Source organism: Telopea speciosissima, chromosome 7 (assembly GCF_018873765.1).
Source record: "Telopea speciosissima isolate NSW1024214 ecotype Mountain lineage chromosome 7, Tspe_v1, whole genome shotgun sequence".
Lineage (NCBI taxonomy): Eukaryota > Viridiplantae > Streptophyta > Magnoliopsida > Proteales > Proteaceae > Telopea > Telopea speciosissima.
The window spans coordinates 2693631-2715558 of NC_057922.1; the positions used below are offsets into that span (position 1 = coordinate 2693631).

Genomic DNA, 21928 nt, shown 5'->3' on the forward strand with positions numbered 1-21928 from the left:
TACTTGGCTACACAACTCATGCAGATCCTGCTACTTGGAAAGGGAAAAGACTCATGCAGATCCAAGCCCATTAGATATGTCCATCATGACATGGGCTTAAGATTTAAAACTTTATGGGGTTGAGAGATCTTGATAATCCTGTTGGGAGTACAAACCCTTAAACATTGAACATATAGCGTTGCAAAAGAAATTTATGGAATGACGAGACTATATACATGCAAAAAGATGGCAACTATTAGGCAAGAAAGATGCCATTTTCCTCACCTTACTAGTTACCATTAACACCCATTCCAAATAAGAATTCTTGCAAAATGTCAGAAGCTTTCATTGGTTCTTTCTTGGAACTCCCTGTGAAGTTGCTGTTATTCCTTGATGGCTTACTCATCTCAGCAAAAAAAGCAGGGGGACAAGTAGAATGTCCCAACCCCATTTCAGAGTCATACTTTGCTGTAAATGCCATTGTCGATGACAGTGCCTTCTGAGCTAAGCTTTGGACGGATTTATCATTCCCATCTGCTAATGGAGTCATTGAATGACCAATAGAAACCGAAGGTTTTGACATCCTCAATGCAGTTTCATTTGGATTTTGAAGCTTGTGTGATGCACTTTGGTTCTTCAAATTGCATAATTCAACTCCATCTTGTTTGGGAGGGAGGCCACTTCCTTGTTGCTTAGTGGGATCACTTTGTGGCACCTTTCCCATAGAGAGAAACCTAATTCCATTGGGTGGTACTGCAGGTGGCGCCCTCCACAGCATCTCATTCAAGTTTTGATGCTTGTCTGGTGCACTTTTTATCTTCTGATTGCAAGTTATTGTGCCATTACCTCCATTGGAAGTAAAATCACCATGTTGCTTCCTATTAGAATCATCTACTGGAGTGTTTCCATTTACTAGAAATCTTATTCCTCTGGGTGCCTGTCCAAGTGGCTTCAGTCTCTTCCCAACCACATTCTGATCTGGTTTGCTGTGAGGGATGGTTGCCGTGGAGAATGGCACCCTTACAGCTCTGTCTTTAGACAAGTCATCGACAATACAACAGGAGCTACTATCAATGTTTACTTCCTTCCTTGAATTTCTATTATTTGGCAGAGCTGATGACTCTGGTTTGCCAGCATTCAATGATGTCGAGGCACCTTCCTTGGGTTGTATCTGGGATGAACTTAAACATTAATATTACTCATAATAAAATGCAATGTACGACCTAGCTAACTGGTTGATGATTAAATAAAGAAACAGTATTTAGAAAGGTAAGGAGGTTTTTGTCGAAGCACCGCCACCCATAAACATTAGCTCAAAACTACTAGATTTTAAGGACTTGAACCGTTACCTTGTGTGAAAACAAGCATTTATCACCTCTAATGCAAGAGCCTTTTGATACGTAATTGTCACAAGGATAGTTGGAGAGCTCATGGTTAAATGGACAATCATCCCCTTTCAAGCATGAGTGACGTGCAAAATGCTTGCATGGCTGCAAAGCAAGTCGATCAGAAAGAGAAGTTGCTAATCCAAATTATAACGATATATGAGAAATTCACGTATTTGAACAATGAGTGATGTGCAAAATGCTTGCATGTCTGTGTTTGCTTGTATGTACCAATGATCTATACACATATCTGTGAAGTATAACCTATCTAGATCTGTAAGTGGGTGGTGTTGGGCTTTTGCACTATTACATGGAATGTTAAATGAGGATCATCCTTTGTTAGATGATACCATCAAGAGAGTTAGCTTGCCTATTCTAATTTTCAAAAACCATTCATATTCGGGAATATAAGTTCCAACCTTTGCTTCATTGAGTCCAGTATTTTCCCTTGCGGGTAGGAATCATTTTATTGACTTGCCTACATAGTTAGACAAAACCAGATCAAATCAAATCTGCTTCCTGGCAAAAAGATACATTATATTGAACTTGCCTTAACAGTCAAAGAAACATAGTTGTCACGGCGTCTAGGCGACCAACTGTCCCTAGAATTTTTCACACCAACAAGGCAACCTAAGCGACGCCTTGACAACTATGAATTGGTCTAATCAAATAAAAATCAGAGGTATGTCACCACAGTTTCATAAAAAAACTTTAAGTTAAAATGGTTTGGTCATTTTTTCTTTCTTATCCTAAATTTTTAGGATTCATCACGAAGGATGGTTTGAAGTCACAAAGAAGATAGATAGTCCATACAACAATTTAGCTTACACCTAGATTTCAACATCATTTAAAATTGCTTGGACTCCAAAAGAATTAGTTTTTGTGTCTACATTCTAAAATAACAACATTGTTAGGGCAGAACATTAATATAGAATGTCTGTCAGATTATTAGCCAGATGCTCTAAATGATTTTGGTCCAAGAAACTAGAATCTAGGGAATTAGGGATTACAGATATAATCAAGGACAAGGGAAACTTGAGGTTTTTATTCTTTAATAGCCAAGAACCATTTTCTCAGGGGCATAGTTGTCACGGCGGTTAGGCAACCCAAGGCGGTGGAGAGGGTAAAAAATCCAGGCGACACCAATTAGGCAACCAAGGTGCCCACCTAGGCGACCAAGGTGTCCAAGTCGACCAAAGCGCCTGGACGCCTAGGCGCCGCCTTGACAACTATGCTCAGGGGTTAGAAAATGTATCAGGCTATGAAAGCTATGAATTCAGTGAGAGAGAAAATCTGGCTAAAGTGTAGAGATATGAGAGCTGAGGTTGATCCACTCATTCTTTTTTACTAATTCAATCGAGAAGAGGGGAAGACAGCTAGGATTTTGATGTACTAGGCTTCAGCTATGAGGAAGGGATGGCAGGGAGACCTCTAGAGCATGCCAAATAAAGAAGAGGGATTCTTTAACAAAAAAGAAAAAGAGAGTGAATCTTAATTAGGGTTTAGAGGAACATAACTGAGGGTTAACATCCACCACAGGATATAGCTAAATGAGGATCACAAGAAGTGCTCATATGGAACTGTGAGTTATCCACGGATTGTAATTTCAAAGAAAGAATAGAAGAAGAAGACCTAGAGGAACCCAAAAAAAATAACAAGAAGAAGCAACATCAGCGGCAGCAGAAGGGACGGGAGAATTACCCACATGTCCCTAGAGTTTTCACACACCTTGTACATCTGGAATCTCTAGGTTTAAATTCAATTTCATTCATCAAATAGCTCAATAATAAATCTGTAAAATGGAAAGCCTGAAAACAGGCCCTATCCATACTAAGCATCCAATGGAATGGAATGCTCAAAGTAGATGCTACAGAAGAGGCCCCTCTTATAAGGTGTGATACCTCCAAGGCCTGCCCCTTTCAGTCATCATCCACCTTGTTACTATTACCAAATCTCTCTCTACCATATGCCAATGGATCCCCAGAGAGGATAGCAGAGTTTCAACCTGCAGAATTAAGCTTGACTCATCCCAAATCGAGTCCCAATCCCATTATGACTCAACAAAATTCACTCCCTTATATGGTCCAATCTCTGAAAACTACCTTGATGCCATAATGTGAGCACAACAACCTTAACTAGCATACAGAAGGGGGATGATCTGTCATGAAATGCTGCAACTAGCAGACCTATCAGGTGCCATCTTGGAAACTCAAATACAGATTGCCCAAAAGGTATTACTTACATAGAACACAACTAGAATTTGACACTAAAACTACTACCATCTGGTACAGTTATTTAAGCACAGGAATACAAAAGCATATATTCCTCAAATGAAAAACAGCCAGCAAAATAATTCACTGCCAAAATAGGTCAGTTAACCAAGACTCGTATACACATAACACATTGTCTCGACCATAAAAGAAAGTATAATATTATCATGGAATAGTAAATTCTAGTAAGTCAGAGACACAAATGAAGTGCACCAGAATGTCTTATCTACAATAAACTAACGAGTCAAAACCTAAAATCATAACATGTGACCAGACGTGTACATGTAAAAATCAGCAGTTGGTACTATCTGAAAATCTATGATACTAAATGATACACCAAAAAAAATCTTATAGTTAAAGTCAAATGACCATACCGTTGATTTCGTCAAGGGAATTGTATCATGTGAAAATTTGCACGAATCACCCTGAAACCCAAATTTAGGAAAAGATTATGGCAGAGACAAAAGAAGGCCGAGGACAAAAAAAGTCTGAAAGACCAAATGTCATTAAGAATGAACTATAGGGAAAATCAAGCATTCACAACTTGATAACAACAGAACAATACATACAATTTCTACCACTAAAGCATTAAACATTTGGACTCGATTTATTACAAGACAGCTCCCATCATTGTTATATGGGTATATATCTAAGAATAGAGGCTAGCCATAAGACAGAAAATATCTTCATAAATGTAATATTTGTTCAAACTTATTGAACATGGTCAAACGAGAAGCATAAACAAAGAAAATAAATAAGTTCTCAAAATCAAGCTACTACAAAGAAAATAGTCTTTAGGTACAGCGGCACTAAATGAGACTATTTGGAGGTTTAATATCTAATATGAGAATATCAACCAAATCATAACCAAAGTTGAATGATGACATAAATGGAACAAACTTAACTACGTGAGTTGTATATAACCATGTGACAATATGGTCCATGCAAGACTTCAAAACATAGACTATACATAGCATTCAGTATCCTCTATTCACTCTTACAACAGTAACTTAATGTAAATGTTAAAAGAACACAAAGTCAATGTTTCTGGCTGTTGAAGCATCGTTTCTTTTGGAGCACTAATGCATTATTGTGAATAACATAGTTTTTTTACTTTTTTTGGTAGAAGTGAATAACATGGTTGTGACCAAGTATAATGGTCTATCTGCGAACTTACCATATCAGCATAAGGTAAATCACATGTCCCAACAAGCAGACCAGTGAGGTACGTCAAGGAAACAAACATCATTGGTGACTAACAAGACTAATAATTACAGGTTTTATTATGTTTAACAATAATATCATTACTACACATAACCAGCAGTGCAGTTGAGAAATTAATGATATAATCACCACTTTATTCTGCTCATCCTAGTTGTCTGAGGTATTGAACAAAGATTTTGAGGGCCAAGACCAGATGGAGGAAAAGTAGAGTGCCACTCCAGAATGTTGTAAAATCAAGAAACAAGAAATGTGTAGAATGATCCTAACCAATATTAGGATGTTGAAATGGATGATTAAAAGCTGTTAAATGTAATGATGACCAAGAATGACATTAGAAAAGAGAGAGACAAGCCCTTGGTGCATGCAACCAAAAAGGATATGGATTCAATACGTTCACATGACCAGCACCAACAGAGCTTTTCCTTTGAGATAGTACAGGTTCATGTTACTACCTGCCGACATCTTCCTTGAAGATAATGCTTGCAGTATGTTACTGGTTTCGGTTTTAAAACTGGCAGTAATTTTAACCTCTTAACCCCAGTAAGCTTGTTCTTTTCAGCTCGTTTCCTTTTCTTCATCACCTGCAAAGCATGATTGCAGTGAAAAAAATATTTAAATAGTTCAAATGCATATGAAATACAGAATAAATATGGATTGATTTACTGTATTAATACATCAGATGTTGATCAGAGTCCCTAATGCATGCTAAACAGTAGTGATTTAACAGACTAACTCAAACCCCTTAGCAACTAAATGGAGGATCAATAAAATTTCATATAACACTTACCAAAAAGGGGGAAGGGGAGTAAAAGAAGTACCTTTTTCTTCATTTTACGATTCTCAGTTAAAGGGCCCCGCTTTTTCTTATTGCAAACTTCGACATCCTGCTAGAAGTGAACACCACCAAACTAGATCAGTTACATGAAGAACATAATCACATCGACAGAAGGTATAATAACAATCTACCATTAAAAATAGCGTCCACGATGTGCTTAATTATTCTTCCAAATGCCTGCTGATATTGGTATGATTCAAATGTATGTAAGTTGAAGCACCAAATAGAAGATGAAATGGAACCAATTCTCCTTCAACAAATGATTTCAATATCCATGCAATCTTCTAATGAAGCATATCTTAAAATATTTAAGCGTACTTTAAAGCGCACCCTGTTTGGCATTAACCAAACAACCATTTACCCAAGCTAACCCTAACAAATGTAAAATAAAACCAAATAAATAGATAAGAGATAACCAGACTTAAACTGGACCAGACTTGTACCCAATACTATACTTACCAAAATACATTCTGCCCCACTAAGAATCATCAGATAGAAAACAGCAGCTGGAAACCGAAACCAATCTAACCACCCTCCATACTTTGATATGGTCTTCAATATGGGTTGGTTAGTTAGACAAAGAAAGTCGTTCATGAGGGTACCGAATATAATGCCAGTCATGATGTACATCAAGCCATGCTATAGCCTATAAGGAGTCTCACAGACCAATGCTTATTAATTAGCTACTGTCTTAGTGTCATATATATAATTAGACAGTCTAGCTTAGAGTAGCTTCGCAAATCAAATATGATGCATATCAGAGATGTAGACTGAAGTATAGCCGCAGGAACCAGGCCAGGTCCAAAAACTAGCCTGTGGTTCCTAATTGAACCGGTTCTGGTTCAGAACAAACCAAGAAAACCAGATCGAGGGTAGCTGTTTGGACTCTTAGTTTCTTTTTCTATTCCTTATTCTGTTGTTCAGTCAGGCTGGGACACCTCTTAGCTGTCTCCAGCCTTATTTTAGTTTCTTTTATTCAAGTCCTAGGCTGCGTATAGAAGTCCTGTTTTATTTCTACTTATTTTATTTTCCTGATCTGATCATGATTAGACTCAGACTGTCCTAAGCTAGTTATATGATCATGTTTTAGCACTTACATAAATAATAATGTAAGGCTCTTTACAGCCCATGATTTAGTTGAATCAAATTTCTGGCTTGTTACCTTTGGTTCTGTGGTGATTCCAGTCTAGGATCAGGTGGTGATTTCTGATTCATATCCCCCTTCTTATCTTCTTCTTCTTTTCTTATTGTTCTTCAGTTCTAATATTAGGTCAGTTCTGGAACTCTTCTACTTTGCACATTTTAGTTTCAGGTTTGTCTTCCAGTTTAGCTAATCTCTACTATGCTGGTTGATATTCTCTCTCATATTGCTTTTAGTTGCCGTTCTGAACTGTAGTTCTTGACCTGGTTTGTTTTCTGGTTAAAATCTGATCTTTCCATAGACTAAGAGAATCCTACTTCAAGCCCTACTTGCTTTAAGTTTTTAGTTTCTCGTTTGATTTCTGAGATCTGATTTCAGTTTCATATTCTGGTTGTTTAATGATCATTACTGATTCTAGAACATGTTCTGATTTCTGTTTTAAGACCAGAATTTTACTGATATCAATTGATGTTCCATTTGAGTTTCCATGTTCAAGTGGGATACTTAAATATCTATTGGTCTGGCCATCAGAATCTGCTGAAATTTATCTGAGATACTTTCCTAGTCAAATAGACCATTCAATTAACTTTTGGTCTAATTCTGATTTGTGACTGCTGAACAGCTGAATTATACGATTTCTCCAATTCTGGTATTGAGTAACCTACTGATGTATTTAGGCTGTATGCCAAGAAATACAGCCGCAGGTGTAGGGATCTTCCTACACCAGAGCAGCACCATAGGTGTAGGGTAATCCCTACACCAGCAATAAATCGTGGACTGATGTTTGCAGTTTATTTTATTTCTTTTATAATTAGGCTTTTAGTTTTCTAGTTATGTCTTTAAATTAGTTTCCTAGTTATGTTTGAGTAGTACTCCTAATGGGGAATCCTAGTTAGATTTTACTTTCTTATTCTCAGCCATTGGGCTGTATGTATGTACCAGCTCTTTCGAGCTCCCCACGATTTGAATGAATACAATTATTTGCTTTGTGCAATTGCGAAAACTGAGATAGAATAGGTGAGAGACCTAAGGTAAGAGACCCAAATCCCCCTTTCCCCCATTCCCTTCCATCGATCTCAAGGTTTTTAGGGTTTTCAAACCCTGCAACTGCTCAATCGATCTCAGGGAGCTCTTCAAGTTGCTGGAAATTTTCTGCAAGCTATTCACATCACTCTCTTGGGTCTTCATTATCAGTTTTCAAGTTGCTGCTAAGTTCATTATCATTCATCACAACAGGGGCCAATCCCCATCATCGGTTTTCAGAGAAAATTAGGGTTTTCAAAACCCTGAAAGCTGGTCGATTTATCTCCTCACTGATTCTGTTTGTGCTCATCTTTAGGGGGTTTCATCCTACATCTAAAGGGATCACTCAATTCAAGTTGCAGCCTCAACAGGTTACTGCTTTGTGAGATCCTACTATCCACTTAACTCAATCATTTTTGGTTACTCAATTTCGATCCTACCTGGGATTAGACCTATTCAGGTTCTAGTCTGACGTTACCTACCCTCAGTAGGCTTTGCTCATATCTCAAGATCAGACCATTGGATTGTTCTCAACTTTTAATATTATGTTTTCCTATACAAACTAAGTCTTTGCACTGAATATTAATTTGAACAGACTTGTTGAATTTCTGATATTAGCTTTCTCTTGAATCTTGAATATTTCCGTTGAGATGTGGGGCTATAACTTTATAACTCCCAACATCTCAACACTCCCCTTCATGTGTAGCTTTGGTGATGCAGTTGCTATAGCTTGGTAGGACAAACATGAACCATTTTGGAAGCCCAAACCAAGGATTGGCCCTAAACCAGTTTTCTGGTCTGGCAAGGGCAGGTAGTTTGCTTACGATGCAATCTTTTATTTTATTTTATTTAAATGGGTAGATTACATAGGGATTTCTTGGGTAGTTTCCTTTTCTTAGATATGGCTTAGTTTGGTTGTTTCCTTTTTAGTTAGTTTCTGTTATTATGTAAGAAGTTTTCCTTTATATTCAATGTAATACAGTAGAAGAGGCAGACCTGAATATTGAATGAGAATGAGATTGAATTGAGTTTGCTCACGGTGGTGATTGGTGAACTTTGCTGGTCAAGTTGGTTGACCACTGCTACCCCTCTTCTATTCCCTTCTTTACTTGCGGACTTATTCACCAACCTGGAAGCAGACCTACTCGCAAACCTTGGAGTTGACAGGGCATCGGCCTTCTTTTTTTCTCTCCTCATTCCTAGCTTCCACTGTTCACGGTTCTCACTCTCTATTGGAAGCTGTATTCTTCTTGGCCAAACCCCCAATACAATTTTCGTCAAAAAGAACATACTGATGAGACCCTAAAAGGACTACTTCCAAACCCAACATTTCCCCAAAATGCAAAAAGGTTGCCAATTATGCGAAGAAGTCTAATCTTGGAAGTGGAAGATACATGCTATGTACACCATTACAGTGACAACTCAAAGAAACACAGTATCACATCAAAAAATGTTCTAATACTGGTGAAAGAAAAGGAATAAAATGAACCAGGAACTCGTTAAGAAATATATGCTTTCAGAGGGAAATGGTAAGTGATCAATTTACCTTTTCTTTGGATGTCATTGGATGAGTTTGAGTCACATTTTTATCTAGGGTTTCTTCATTCAACTGCGTACCTTCAGAAGGAGGAATAGGGCAGGTAATGTCTTCCTTGCTGCTGTTGCCTTTCTTTTCCAATGTACCAAATCTGGCTTCCTTCCCCTTGCTCTTTCTCCCATTAAGCTCTGCTTGAACACAATCTTCATATTCTCCTTTATGTTCTTTGCATTTGTCAGAGAACTCTTTCTTCATAACATCCCCAAAAACCCGACCTCCCACCACCTTACTTTCCAATACAGCATCTTCAGGGTATAAATAAACTGAACTGCTAGAAACTCCCGAATCATCAAGAATTTCACCATCTTCGATCTCCCTATCTGAAACAAAGCTAACAGAAAAATCTGGTATGACCTTACAAGAAGCTGATTCCTTCAAGTTCAACTCTTTCCGCTGCATTTCATATTCTAGTTTTTTCATCATATGTGCCACTGAAGCCTCATCTATTGCATTGTTGACTGACACTGACTCGTTGGGTATCAGGTCATTTTCCAACATACTTTGGGGTTTCAAGAGTTCACTCTCTAAGACTTCTGGCACTTGCGGCAAAATCTCCACATCAATCTGTTCTGAACAAAGAATGTCATTGTTATAGTTATTAATCAAGGCACCAACATCATTTGTAACTTGATCTTTCTCCAGTGATATGTGTGTATCTTTGAGAATATCACCAAAAGTAAAATCTCCATTTCCTTCAAGCCCCATTCTGTGGCCAAACTTAACTGTTACTCTTTGTTGAGGAGTGGAAGCTCCATCTTGGACACCAAATTCTTCAGTACTCTTGATGGACAAATCGAAGTTAGCTTTATATTCTACTTGCCCTACCACATTGCCTATTTCCACCACACCATTTTGTTCCAGGAGAGAATTATTAAAATGGTTATCACTTGATGCAACAACAATATCGGCAACCAAATCTTTCTGCATTCTTGTATTTGAATGAGTGTGAACATCGTTGCCACAAGCAATATCCCCATTTCCTTCTAGTCTGGTTCCATGTTCTGACTCCTTTGTCACTATTTGTTCAAGCTCAGAAGTTCCTTTTGGAACACCAGTCACTCCGGCATTCTCGCTGGACAATTTAGAGTGCTCTCTGTCCTCCATTATTCCACCAACTTCACCTGATTTTGAAGAGACACCATCCATCTCTAGGGCAGGGTGAGCCTGGAACTGATGAAATTTGGGGGACACATGGAACCGGCCACTATAGTCGGGGACAATTTGTTCTGAAACAAGATGCTCAGAATGATCATTGATGGAGGCAACCCCACTATTAGCTATCAGGTCTTTTTCCACAGACATATTGGAAGGTGTACACACTTCCCGACATCCAAGATATTCATAATCTTCTGGTCTCGTTCTATCGTCTAACTGATTTTTTGTCACTATTTGTTCAGGACCGGAAGTTTCATCGTGGATCCCAACCACTTTAGTACTCTCAATCAACAAATTCTCAGGTTTGAGACCACCAAGATCAACCAAATCATTACATAGTTCTCGTTGGGTTCCCAGTCCTAATTTGCCACCTCGAGTACCTACATCCCAAAAAATAAAACATGTTAAGTTAGCCCCAAAGAAGGGGAAAAAAATATCAAATTGTTTCCACCTATAGTAATTGAGATGAAGACAACAACAGGGAACAAATTCAGTTACCTAGCTTTGGAGCCTCCAGAGAAATTTGAATGGCAGGCGAGCAGTGAGATTCATCATTAAAGAAAGAGAGGATTCGAGCAAGGATATGTACAGTCTTACTCTTGCAATGAGACCGGCGACGAGGGGGGAAAATAGGACTTTGTTCCGGCATGTGATGCTTTCTTGGAGACTTTGAATTTGTTTTTCAAACGGATTTTCCAGTGAAAGCCCGAAAGGAAGCAGAGCAACTTCTCACAGGTGAAGACTGAAGATGACAGAGACAAGCTAAATCTAGTACTTATATAGCTTTCCCATAAGTCGTAGCACACAGTCACGATGAGTTATCTAGAAACATCAATGAGGCCTATCAAAAACATATGCAATCATCTTCATCAGGCTTAGCCAAAAAAAATAGGTTCTAAGTTGGGCAAGGGATCTGGGTTTTAGGAAAAAGAAGGAAATGCAGTACACACTAGATGCTAGTTACCCTCATAGTCAATTACGCACAATGAATTCAGATACGTTGAAGAGTAATAAAAAAGGACGGAGAAAGCTAGGCAACCGTGAAGCATGTTCCACCAAATAGAACCAGAATCATATAGAAGAGACTGAATTTCAATTCAATATTACAATGGAAAGATTTTCAGTAAACAGGCAAAAAAAAACAAACAAACAAACAAACTGAAAACTCTGCCACCGTCAAACCATGCATAATCACAAGACACGGATCACGTTGAAATTAAATTGCACGTTAAAAAATAAAAGGGGTAAAACATAGAAGGAAATGCAACTTCGAAGACCAAAATCCATATAGAATTGCAGATTAAGATGATCAAAACCTAAAACCCTTGATCCAAGTCCATCTCAAACAGAATACAAGTATGGAACATACCTTGGTGAAATCGCGAGGAGGGACACCTGATAGATAAATAGACTGCCCATAAGGGATGAGACGAAGAAGAAGAAGGTGCTGACTCAAGCGAAGTTATTACCCATCTTCGAAATCGAAGTCGAAGACGGAAGGGGTACAACGGGAGGGAGAAAGGAGTACTTGATAGAGAGCTGATGGAACGAGACAATAAGAGACGAGCTCTCGAGCGAGTGAGAAAAATACGCTCTCCTCAAAATAAGAGGCAGAGATGTTTTTTTCATATGGGGAGGAAGCAAGGAAATTGACGGGATAAAGATCCAGTAAAGAGATAGACATTCGTTGGCGTAGGCCACTCTCGCATACAGAGTTGTTTGTGCCCAATCTTTATTAAAAGGACTTTTGAAGTACTTATTCGGATTTTTATCTGCTATTGTGCACTGCAGCATTGCTGTGCCATCGTGGGTGCAGCAGCGGACATGTGTGCACAGCGAGCCTCATTGTACACATATGGTCACTGCTGCGTTGCACGATGCGCACATCAACGCCTCCAATACTGGAGCAGATAAAAATCCTATTCATCTTTTCAAAAAGGACGTTTTGGATGTCTTATTAGTTTAACCACACTCCAAATTAACATATTTTCAAATTTACCCCTCTCAACCATCACCTCACTTTCCTTTTCCAACCCTAATCCCAATTATGACCATTGTAGTCCCTCCGATCGATCAGAAATGTCCTTGATTACGAGTTACGACTTCATTTTCCTTTCGTCCACCAAAGTTCATCGAAGTCCACTCATGACTGACGAACCCTTCCCAAGTCCCAACCCAAACCCTCTCTGTTCTTCTCACTTCTCAGCGTAAGCTAGCAGTTTCGAATAATCTTCTTTCACCGTTCACAACCTTTCCCTATTTATTTTCAAGATATGAGTTCTCTGCAATACCGGAAGCCCTTAAATTACGATCAAATTACACCCATGTCTTCTTTTTTCTTCAAGGTTAGGGTTTCGGAATACTTCTTCTTCTCCCATCTGATTTTGTCAAATTCTAATCTAATTATAATCTTGCATGGCATCAAACCTCTGCATTACTTCAAAAATGTTGGAGGTAGATTTCACGTTTTGTAAGGTATGTGTTGATGGAAAGAGAATCGATTAACAAAGTATGATGATATCCTTTTGTAATTAGTGTTTCTTCTTCGTCTTGGTCGAAGAAACTGTTTCATAGTTTGTCTTGGAATCCATGACTACAATGAATTGTGGCGATACAAAAACCGATTCTAACTGAGGTTGGGGGTGTTGGCACGGGGAAGGGATGAGCAGGGATAGGGAGCTTGGTATGGTGCGGTGGGGTTGCAAGGGAGGGCAAGGCGGGGGTCGCAGGGGATGAAGCGGTGGCCGTGGCGTTATTGATAATTGGGGTTAGAGTTGAAAAAGAAAAGGAAGGTGATGGTTTAGAGGGAGATTGAGAGAGGTAAATTTGGAAATATATTTAGTTTAGAACATGACTAAACCAACAAAGCACTCCAAAACGTCATTTTTTAAAGAATGGTCCTCAAAAGTCCTTTGAAAGATTGGACACCTCAAGTTTCTTTTACCCTTTATTTTTTTTAAGTAATTAATCATGATCACCATAAGTCACTCGTGGAAAGGCAGAAGGAGTAGAACTTGTGTCCTGGATCTCTTCCTTTTTTCTTTTTTTTTTTTGTTGATTCATCAAAAGGTTTTTTGAAAATGACCAAAAAACACCCCGCCTCTATGGGATAGGATCCATGGGAGGAATCTTTCATGTACAAATTTTTTTTAGGGAGTATTTGAATGACACTTCTATACATATGTGTACTTAGAACTTAACACCTTTTAATTTCCTCTTATCTTATTGCTAAAAGGGTTTTAAGATAGGGATATAAAAGGGGTTTTCAAAATTAAGTTGAAATTTGAAAGTGATATATAACATGTCCTTATCAAAGGTATCACTGATATACACATTTTTCAAATATGCATGTGAAATGATATTATTACCCTCATTGGAAGAAAAAAAACATACAAAAAAAGATAAAAAGTAAGATTACAAATTATTTGACATTTAAGGGGTGTCAATAAGAAAAACTTTTATTTTTATCTTCTTTTTTTTGGGTAAAACTTTTATTTATATCTTTGGATACAACAATTTTTTAGTTTGAGACTTGACACTATTTGTTATGAGTGAACCAGGATGAACCAATAGAATTAACACTTTAACGGGACTCTTGGAAAATTGACCCGCCATGTGATCTCATCATGACACCTTCCCCCCCCCCCCTCATTGAAGGTCTGAAACATATTTTTGAAGTTCCATCCAACCACCTGAACCATGGATTTATATGGGTTGCCGGTTCACTAGGGATTAGAATGGAGTATCTATAGGGAAATAAATTGATGGATATCTGCTCACAACTTGCCTCCAGCCCTACTATCTCAAAGGACGGAAATCGAATCCTCTCCATCATAGCCATCACCATGTATTTCTTATGACACGCAAGGAACAAAACAATCTTTCGAAAAATCCCCAAACCCTATGTTAGTCATGAAACAAATTTCAAGGATGGGAAAACTAAACCTAAATTGTGATGAGAATTCTCTACATGCAACTGTCACAATTTCCTGTGCAATCACTGCCTCTCCCACCATCATTTATCCTCGAGTTTGATACTTTTAGATCAATCTTTTGTTGGGTATATTCTATAACCTCAATATATGTTATAATATAAGTTTACTTGAATAAGGAATAAGACTATAGTAGACCTCACTTGATAAAGTCCATTTAACCTAAAACTCTAGTATTTTCTATAAATACTAGTTGGAGGTAACAACCTGTTTATTCCAAACTTGATATGCAGGGTGTATTGTTCTAAGCAACCTTGTGCATAAATCCTAAACCCTAACAGAACCTAAATCGTCACAAGGAGAGTGGGGGCATATTGCAGCTTCTATGAACTTTGGAACTGAAGAAAATGCCCAAGAAATCAGAGGACTCAAACGAGGGATTGAAGAGACACTTCTACAGATCTGTAAAGAATTCATAATTTGGATGGATTCACTGGAGCTGACTAACTAGGTATCAGATGTTGAAGCCTGTCTACCCATGGCCGTGGAAATTCTTTCATTTTCTTTGACATTAAAACAAGTTGTATTCTTTTTAAAAAAGTATCTATCATTAAGCAGTCAAGATCTCTCATCCAACCAACTCATAACTTAGCTTATCGAGCTAGAACCTCTAGTATTTGCTTAAAAAGTCTAATGTAAATTTATTTTTTTGATGAAAAAAGTCTAATGTAGTTTATCTCTTTTAATTCAATGCATTTTTATAAAAAAAAAATAAAAAATCATAAACATCTATCAAGGGAAAAAAAAAATGCATATGTACATAGTCATGCTCTCAACCGTTGTATGGGGTGAAAGTATGTGTTTCATACTTTTCCTCCTACCTCATAAGAGTTGTTGAAAAGCATGACTGCGTCCATACTCAGCTTTGCATAAAACTAGGCCATGAAAGGGAAAAAAAAGAAAAAGAAGAAAGCACGTTAAGTAGGGATGTCAATTTTGGACCAAAACTGGTAATCGGACCGCTATGAATCGGAACGGATCCACCCAATAGCTGATTGGTTCGGTTCCAAATCTATCGATAAGTTATTGGTCTGATTGCAGATCTACCAATTAGAAACCAATGGAACCGAAATAAATTCACATCCCAACCTTAATTTTTAAGACTCAAGTTCATGAGAGTTAAGGTCAAACCCTTTTTTTTTTTTTCTTTCAATTTTGGTTGATACCACTTTTCTCATATACTATTTTTTCAAAGATTTGACTGTAAAATTTTAAGGTCTATTTGAGAATGCTAACTTAAGAACATACCTTAAAATAATCATAACTTATGAGGGTGGCGGTGTTTCTACTTATTAATTAATCCAAAAAAAAAGTAATATAGACTAGTTATGTGACTTGAGAAAAAAAAATGAAGCATATCTCATGTGATTGAAATTAGTGTCTTATTATAATATTATTAAATATATATAACTTGTGTTAGAGAATTTATATTTTTTAATTTTGATTCGATTGCTTTGAACCGTTTAGGAATCGGATCCGACACACCCATTAGTTCATAGTCTTGAATCTCAAGTTTGGAAACGATTAACTTATTGGTCCGATTCTGATCCTGACCCCTTAGGACTAGAACCGTTAAAGAACTGGACCGATAACCCAAAACCGGACCAATTGACACCCCTGACTCAAGTAGATAACCACTCAAACAGTCCTACTGTTTTTAATCTAATGGCGTAGCCCCGGCACTGCCCCGTTCCCTCCTTCCCTTGCGATGAAAAAACACATCCCGTGGCAAACGAACGGCAGCCATTCGAGCCCTATACGCCCCAGGAGGCATGGAAACAGAGCCCCCAAGTCTCCCACTCGAACGGCCCTGCAATGCTACCGCCGAAGACCTATCGCCGGTAAACCGCCTCCCATCTTCTTCAAACCGGTCGGTAAACCATCTTACGGATCCCCAAACTATCCCAGAAAACCACCTCCCAGACTCCCTTCTCCATCCTCTCACTCCCCAAGTTCCGCTGGAAAACCACCTTCCCCTCCCCCAAACCACAGCTGAAAATCATATCCCAGCAGGGGACCGTCCCCCGGAGCCTTCTAGCCATATTTCTGATTCTCAACACGCACCGGTAAGCCACCTTCACCGTCCTTCTGCGCAGGTCTCATCGAATGACAACCCTGCAGACTCTTTGATAGGAAAACACGTCAATCACACTCCGAAGCGACCATCGGAAGACCTCCTTGAAGCGCCTTCAAACTATGCCAAACCGGAAGTTCCTCCGGCGAAAAAGCGCCGCCGGAGAAAGAAGCTTTTTCCCGAGATGGTTCCATCCGCCACTGCTGTCAATGGCCTCCGTGTCCTCCGTCCTCATGTCAAATCAAGCATTTACGACGAAAAGCTGATGGACGAGATCATCCAGATGCAGATCAATGACAGTCCTACGCCTTCGAAGAATCGGCGACGTAAAATAGCCGATATTGCAAAAGAAATCGATATTGAAGCGTTGATTGCAATTTCGGTTGGATTCCCAGTCGATTCCCTCACCGAAGAGGAGATCGAATGCAACGTTGTATCAATCCTCGGCGGAGTTGAACAGGCAAACTTCATCGTCGTTCGGAATCACATACTGGCTCGGTGGCGATCGAATGTCTCCGTATGGATGACCAGAGACCATGCACTCGAATCCATACGGTCTGAGCATCGAGGGCTAGTCAACTCGGCCTACTCGTTTCTTCTCGAGCATGGTTACATTAACTTTGGCTTAGCTCCAGCTATCAAAGAGGTGAATTTGAAACCGCTTGTAGGACCAGAGAAAGCGAACATCATCATTATCGGTGCAGGTCTCGCTGGGCTAGCGGCAGCTCGCCATCTTATCTCTTTAGGGTTTAAGGTCGTGATTTTGGAAGGTAGGAAGCGGCCCGGTGGACGGGTCCGAACTAGAAAGATGAGTGGTGAAGGTGTGGTTGCTGCTGCAGATCTTGGTGGAAGCGTTCTCACTGGGATTAATGGAAACCCACTAGGCGTTCTTGCAAGGCAGTTGGGTTATCCTCTTCACAAGGTACGCGATATATGCCCTCTTTATCTCCCTGACGGAATGGGCGTGAACGCTGAAAAGGATTCGAGGGTGGAGGTTTCTTTCAATCAGCTTTTAGATAAGGTGTGTAAGCTTCGGCAGGCTGTGATGGATGAGGTTGAGTCTTCAGATGTTTCTTTAGGGACTGCTCTTGAAGCTTTCAGGCAGGTTTACAGGGTTGGTGAGGATCCACAAGAACGAATGCTCTTGAATTGGCACCTCGCCAACCTGGAATATGCTAATGCTTCACTGTTGTCTGATTTATCCATGGCGTACTGGGACCAAGATGATCCGTATGAGATGGGTGGGGACCACTGCTTCATTCCCGGTGGGAATGGGAGGTTTATCCGTGCACTGGCTGAGAACTTGCCTATTTTCTATGATCGTATTGTGGAAAGCATAAGATATGGAGTGGACGGGGTTATGGTATGTGCAGGTGGGCAGGTGTTCCGGGGAGACATGGCTTTGTGTACAGTGCCATTGGGGGTTCTCAAGAGAGGCTCAATTGAGTTTGTACCTGAGCTTCCACAACAAAAGAAAGATGCTATTCAGAGATTAGGATTTGGGTTGCTGAATAAGGTCGCAATGTTGTTTCCTTATGATTTTTGGGGTGGAGGAATTGATACATTTGGGCACTTAACAGATGATGAGAGTATGAGGGGAGAGTTCTTTCTGTTTTATAGCTATTCCTCTGTCTCAGGGGGCCCACTTCTGGTGGCTCTGGTCGCAGGGGAATCCGCAATAAAATTTGAGATGATGTCTCCCGTAGATGCTGTTGGCAGAGTTCTGGATATATTAAGACGAATTTTTACTCCGAAGGGGATTGATGTTCCAAATCCTGTGCAGGTGGTCTGCACTCGCTGGGGGAAGGATCAGTTCACCCATGGGTCTTACTCTTATGTTGCAGTGGGTGCTTCTGGGGATGATTATGATGTCCTTGCAGAGAGTGTGGGAGATGGTAGGGTTTTCTTTGCTGGAGAAGCAACTAACCGGCGCTATCCAGCCACTATGCACGGAGCATTTCTCAGTGGTTTGAGAGAGGCTGCTAACATTTTGAGAATTGCTAATAAAAGATCCTTGGTTTTGCCGGAGAAAACAAATAATGGTAGGGAAGATGATGGGGATTTGGCAACTAGGAACCCCGTGGTTCCATTAGAGAAAACAAATAATGCTAGGGAGGAAGGTGGAGATTTGGATGAGCTGTTTGCCACTCCTGATCTATCATTTGGGAGCTTTGCCGTTCTGTTTGATCCAAGATCAGATGATCTTGACTCTACTTCACTGCTAAGAGTGGGGTTTGGGGCGGCGAAATTGGACTCTGGTTCTTTATTTCTTTATGGCGTGATATCTAGGAAGCAGGTCTTGGAGTTGAGTGCAGTGGATGGAGATGGTAACAGAGTGAGACTATTGAATCGTAACTTTGGGGTGAGGTTGGTTGGGAGGAAAGCTTTAGGTAGTGTTGGAGAATCTCTCATCACCTGCATAAAATCAGCCAGAGCCAACCTCATTGGGGGAGGCGCAAATGAAGCCCAGCACAAGTAAGAAATTCTTTCTCCAGTTGCATGCAGTAGGTGCTATGGCTAACTTGTATTCTACTATTAAGAGCTTCTTTCTGTCTGAAATCAAATCAAGTAGATGGAGGGCCGAGGGAGCTCTTGTCCAGTGGGAGATTTAACAATTTTATGTTCTTTCAGGATGATTCTTGTTTAACCAAAGCTACATCATAATTATACTATAGAGTGCTCTCAAATTTTATCTGTCATATTCTTGGACCATTACCATAACATTTAATTGGTTAATTCATAATTCTTTAAGTTATAGTTAAATGCCTCAAGGCATAGCAGGGTTTTACTGGCAACTTTTGATTATTTTCATTATTATAGTTTCATTCTTACTGTATATTATGATCAATGAATATATTTTGTCTATTCTTACCATCCATCTTATGGGATTCTTCTTCTGTCTTTTCCCCCCTCCCCTCAAGATCCAATGTTAGTGCATTTTCTCATGAGGTAGAGGATGGAATCATGGAATATTCCAAAATCAAATGTTAGCTGACATGTAAATGGTATGAATTTTGTGTAGCGATGATTATGACTTGAGGTTGGGAATTTGCTTCTCTAATGACTCTTAATGAGGCTATAATTCAGGTTTGTGGAAGGTGCAAGGTGCTGGAAATTAGATTAGTGTTGACCAAGCTTTATGATATGTGGCACATTGGGTAGTTTAGGAGGGGTGTCAACTGGTCGGTTTTGGTAAGTTGTACATTTGTGAAAGACCGAAGCTGACCGTTTATGTAATTGGTTCTTAAAGCCAAGACGAAGACTGGTTAATAATCAGTCTATCAGTTATCAATCTTTAACCGGTTTGCCATTTTTGTCTATACTTTGGCTAGTCGGTCTTAATCAGTCCTTAATTGCTCGTAATCAATCTGTTCAGTTTTGGTTTTGTTTGGGCAGTCTGGGGCGGGCGGGCACGCTGCACGCCACTTATGCTTGAAAGTGGTTAAAAGAATCTAGAATTGTATCTTACAGGTGAAAGGTCAGGAAAGGGGGGTGAGATTAATTAGGTTGTTCAAAATGGGAAAAATTGATCAAATGAATTGGAATATTGGGTAGTGTCGCTATGAAATGTTTGCTTTACAAGTTCAAACCAGACTTCTTGATTATCCAAAATTGAAGCTTGAAAATGTACAAGAATAATCTCAAAAGTTTTTTTTTTTTCCTTTTTTATGGGGCGGGGGGGATTGGGGAGGGTGGGGAGGGGGCAGAAATATAAGATTTCATTGGATGCTCTCTGCATTGGTGCATGCCGTGTGTTTCAATGGATCCTCTCTGCACTTAATGGGGGTGAATGCATACTCAAAGAGTCAACATTGATTTTTGAGCGGAGGGAATTAGTGTATATGGAAGTTAGCATCATGGTGTGTGATAGGATCAGTGGAAAATATAAATATGGTAAAGGATGTTGATAAGGCAATTAGCTTGGAAATGAAGTTGCTTGTTATGTTTCTTTTAAGTTGAAGGAGGATAACTCTTAATGGATAGCCACTTGGGTTTATGGTTAAGATTTCATCAGCATATAGGAAAGTTGGGATCTTGTGTGGTGTGGTTGAGGAGAACTCGATGTCTTTAATTATTATTATTATTTTTTTTAAAATGAGGAATGCATCAAAGTAGAATTGTTGAAAAGATGCAGTATTTGGTGTCTTTGTGGATAGGTGTAACTTTTTCCACATTGAATTGCTAAATTTATGTGGTCCACCCTCAGAATAACCTGATTTAAGTTCTAACTGGATGTGTTCTTTGATGAAGAGAATTTTTAATAATTTTTGTTGGGGAGCTTTGCCTAAATTAGCTTCCAATCGCTTCCCAGTCTTTCCTTTAATGAGCTTGGATTATGCTCATGCTGTAAGTTTGAAAAGAGGTGGGCCTGAGAATCTTAAAATAAAGGTGTTGGTAATTATTTTTTATAACAACAAGTGATATTTTATTTAACCAAAAGCATAAATATAAGAAGCTAAGTTATGACAGTGACCACCGAATCTAAAGAAGTGAGAGGAATAAGGTCTTTGTCAAAATTGGGGACTGGACAAACTAGAACAGGAAATGGATATAGTTTAATCTGAAAATTATGAGTGGAGAAACTCATTTAAGTGTTTTCATTTTTAATGATACAATCGAAGGGAGGATATTACTAGATATACAGAGTCTTGGTGTTAAATGGCTAGAGAGAGTTTCTAATAGATACCTAGTGTAGGATAAAAAGATATTATATCAAAACTGCTGGTAGATAAGGTGACATGTGTCACTGGCCAAGAGGTGAGTTTTTTAGGGGAAGGGTCCTTAAGAGGAAGAAGATGAAGGCAAATGAATGTGCAAGGAAAAGGAAGCCTTTTTTTTTTTTCTTCATATCCTCATCGACTGTAAGGTTACTTGGTCATTATGATGCAGATTTATGGAGTTTCTTGATTACAGCTGTATGCTGGGTTGTATGGAAATACAGCAACAGATCGGCTCTGTGATGTTCAGCATAAGTTTTTGGTAGTTGGGATGGATGCATAAAATGGATGATATTACAGTTGGCATTGGGTTTCCCAGAATTTAATGGGGTTTGTTCATAGATATCATTGATTGAGAGTTTGGAATAGGTTTGTACCTGACAGAGGTATGATTTGATGCTTTGATTTTTGACTAATTAGTAGCTCTCTCTCACACACACACACACTCTCTCTCTCACATGTAAGGATATCTAAAAGCATGACCTTGGTACAATAAGTGAATAAGTGAGAAGGACCTTGGTACAAGAAGGACACA

General features: G+C 39.2%; 2 protein-coding genes across 5 annotated transcripts; one reads left to right on the forward strand and one right to left on the reverse strand.

The window, feature by feature from the left end:
- Positions 1 to 212: 212 nt before the first annotated feature.
- Positions 213 to 12016, reverse strand: LOC122667293 (zinc finger CCCH domain-containing protein 65). 4 transcript variants are annotated; one of them, XM_043863546.1, is made up of 8 exons: positions 11979 to 12016; positions 11108 to 11377; positions 9404 to 10968; positions 5677 to 5745; positions 5311 to 5439; positions 4009 to 4059; positions 1329 to 1469; positions 213 to 1150 (listed from the first exon to the last, which is right to left on the reverse strand). In XM_043863546.1, exons 2-8 carry the CDS (start codon positions 11256 to 11258, stop codon positions 269 to 271), a joined length of 2988 nt encoding a protein of 995 aa, XP_043719481.1. In that variant the 5' UTR covers positions 11259 to 11377; positions 11979 to 12016; the 3' UTR covers positions 213 to 268. The 4 variants fall into 4 exon arrangements, with proteins under 4 accessions (XP_043719481.1, XP_043719479.1, XP_043719478.1 ...); XM_043863544.1 differs by having other exon boundaries at positions 5677 to 5742; positions 9404 to 10980; XM_043863543.1 differs by having other exon boundaries at positions 9404 to 10980.
- Positions 12017 to 16296: 4280 nt separating this feature from the next.
- LOC122668916 (lysine-specific histone demethylase 1 homolog 1) lies at positions 16297 to 19374 on the forward strand. The gene has a single exon (XM_043865486.1). The coding sequence runs from the start codon at positions 16374 to 16376 to the stop codon at positions 19152 to 19154; it is 2781 nt and encodes a 926-aa protein (XP_043721421.1). The 5' UTR covers positions 16297 to 16373; the 3' UTR covers positions 19155 to 19374.
- The last annotated feature ends 2554 nt before the right edge of the window (positions 19375 to 21928 follow it).